The sequence below is a fragment of the Schistocerca cancellata genome, chromosome 8, assembly GCF_023864275.1.
Source record: "Schistocerca cancellata isolate TAMUIC-IGC-003103 chromosome 8, iqSchCanc2.1, whole genome shotgun sequence".
Classification (NCBI taxonomy): domain Eukaryota; kingdom Metazoa; phylum Arthropoda; class Insecta; order Orthoptera; family Acrididae; genus Schistocerca; species Schistocerca cancellata.
In genome coordinates, this window is record NC_064633.1 from 474,193,829 (window position 1) to 474,195,966 (window position 2,138).

The 2,138-nt window shown below is 41.6% G+C and overlaps 1 protein-coding gene across 1 annotated transcript; it reads right to left on the minus strand.

Moving 5' to 3' along the window:
- Nucleotides 1-364: 364 nt before the first annotated feature.
- LOC126095638 (sodium/potassium/calcium exchanger 1-like) lies at nucleotides 365-1,591 on the minus strand. The gene has a single exon (XM_049910400.1). It carries the CDS (start codon nucleotides 1,589-1,591, stop codon nucleotides 365-367), a length of 1,227 nt encoding a protein of 408 aa, XP_049766357.1.
- Nucleotides 1,592-2,138: the final 547 nt, after the last annotated feature.

Here is a 2,138-nt window from a genome sequence, read left to right on the forward strand (position 1 = left end):
AATTTTATTGAGTACTAAGCAGAAGATTTTTTAATATACAAAACACTGACTTTAGAAATACAGATTTAAGAGACTCTTTCGAAACTGTCACAAAACTAAAAGTGATGTTCATTCTTTTCAATAACAGCCCCTCTGCGTCATTAATCTCCTTGCTGGATATGCACAAGGTCAACAACGTATTATCACAAACAGAGTCACTGTTATGAAACTTCATTCTAGAGTCACTGTTAGACTGTTGTCAAATTCAGTGTGTTCCGTTATGAAGCACAAATTTTAACAGAATGAACTGGTTAGAAACACTAGTGAGAAATAATTTAGATAATCACCATTCGTTCCTTCAGTTATCATTTTTTCCGCATCACCGTTAAAAAACAAAACGTATCGAAGCTGGACGAGCAGAAAGTACTAGTATAGTTCTTCTGCGGCTCAATAATCTGGGCCTGGATTTCTGTCTTCCGATACTTCCAGTACGTATTTTTCCTTTCTTAGCGCTGGCTTTCTTCTGCGCGAATCCCAGTTTCAAATCTTCCTTTACCATCGATGGTTTGGCATTCTCTGTGCTTGCAAGCATCATTAAAGCATTCTCTCCTTCAAAGTTCTCGTTATGGAGCACTTTATCACCATTCACCTCCAAACCTCCTCCAAAGTTTTCGTTATGGAGCTCCTTATTATCATTCACCTCCATACCTCCTCCAACACTCTCATTATGGAGCATGTTATCACCATTCAGCTCCATACCACCTCCAAAGTTTTCGTTATGGAGCACTTTATCACCATTCACCTCCATACCTCCGCCAAAGTTTTCTTTATGGAGCACTTTATCACCATTCACCTCCATACCTCCTCCAAAGTTCTCATTATAGAGCACTTTATCACCACTCACCTCCATACCTCCTCCAAAGTTTTCGTTATGGAGCACATTATCACCATTCACCTCCAAACCTCCTCCAAAGTTTTCGTTATGGAGCTCCTTATTACCATTCACCTCTGTACCTCCTCCAAAGCTCTCATTATGGAGCATGTTATCACCATTCAGCTCCATACCTCCTCCAAAGTTTTCGTTATGGAGCACTTTATCACCATTCACCTCCATACCTCCTCCAAAGTTTTCGTTATGGAGCACTTTATTCACCTCCATACCTGCTCCAAAGTTTTCGTTATGGAGAACATTATCACTATTCACCTCCATACCTCTTCCAAAGTTCTCGTTTTGGAGCATATTATCACCGTTCACCTCCATACCTTCTCCAAAGTTTTCGTTATGGAGTACTTTATCACCATTCACCTCCATACCTCCTCCAAAGTTCTCTTTATGTAGCATTTTATCACCATTCACCTCCATACCTCCTCCAAAGTTCTCGTTATGGAGCACATTATCACTATTCACCTCCATATCTTCTCCAAAGTTTTCGTTATGGAGTACTTTATCACCATTCACCTCCATTTCTCCTCCAAAGTTTTCGTTATGGAGCACGTTATCAGCATTCACCTCTATATCTCCTACAAAGTTCGCATTATGGAGCACGTTATCAGCATTCACCTCTATATCTCCTACAAAGTTCGCATTATGGAGCACGTTATCACCATTCATGTCATACCTCCTCCAAAATTTTCGTTATGGAGCATGTTATACCAGTCATCTCCATACCTCCTCCAAAGTTCTCTTTATGGAGCACATTGTCACCATTCACCTCCATACCTCTTCGTTTCGCATCTTAGCTTGTTAGACGCAGACGTCTTCTCATATGGTTCATTTTCACTGTTTAATTTTTCTCCATAAATTTTCTTATTTGAAGTCACATCTGAACTCCGCAAAGATGTTCTCCAACACACTGTGAAATTTTCTTTTCCTTGTGTCCTGCCGAATATTATTGTTCTGTATTGCCCCAGGGAATTCTTTAGCAGCTCTCTTTCCCATGCTAGTCTGGAAATGTATCCTCGTGACATGCATCAAATTTTTCTATTACTGCTCCCAGGTATTTGTAGCTTCTGCAAGAATTTTGTTTCCTCTTCCACACTAGAAAGTTTCACTCCCTACTGAGGCGGTAGCCCCGGCGACCACGCGGCCGCAGCATCACTTTGTCGGCCAGCCGCTCAGCCCAACAACGGCGGCAGCGGCGTCTGCGGCGAGCTGTGGG

Bases quoted from the DNA above. Each gene is read 5' to 3' on its own strand.
- LOC126095638 (XM_049910400.1), bottom strand. From the start codon at position 1,591: ATGAATGGTGATAACGTGCTCCATAATGCGAACTTTGTAGGAGATATA.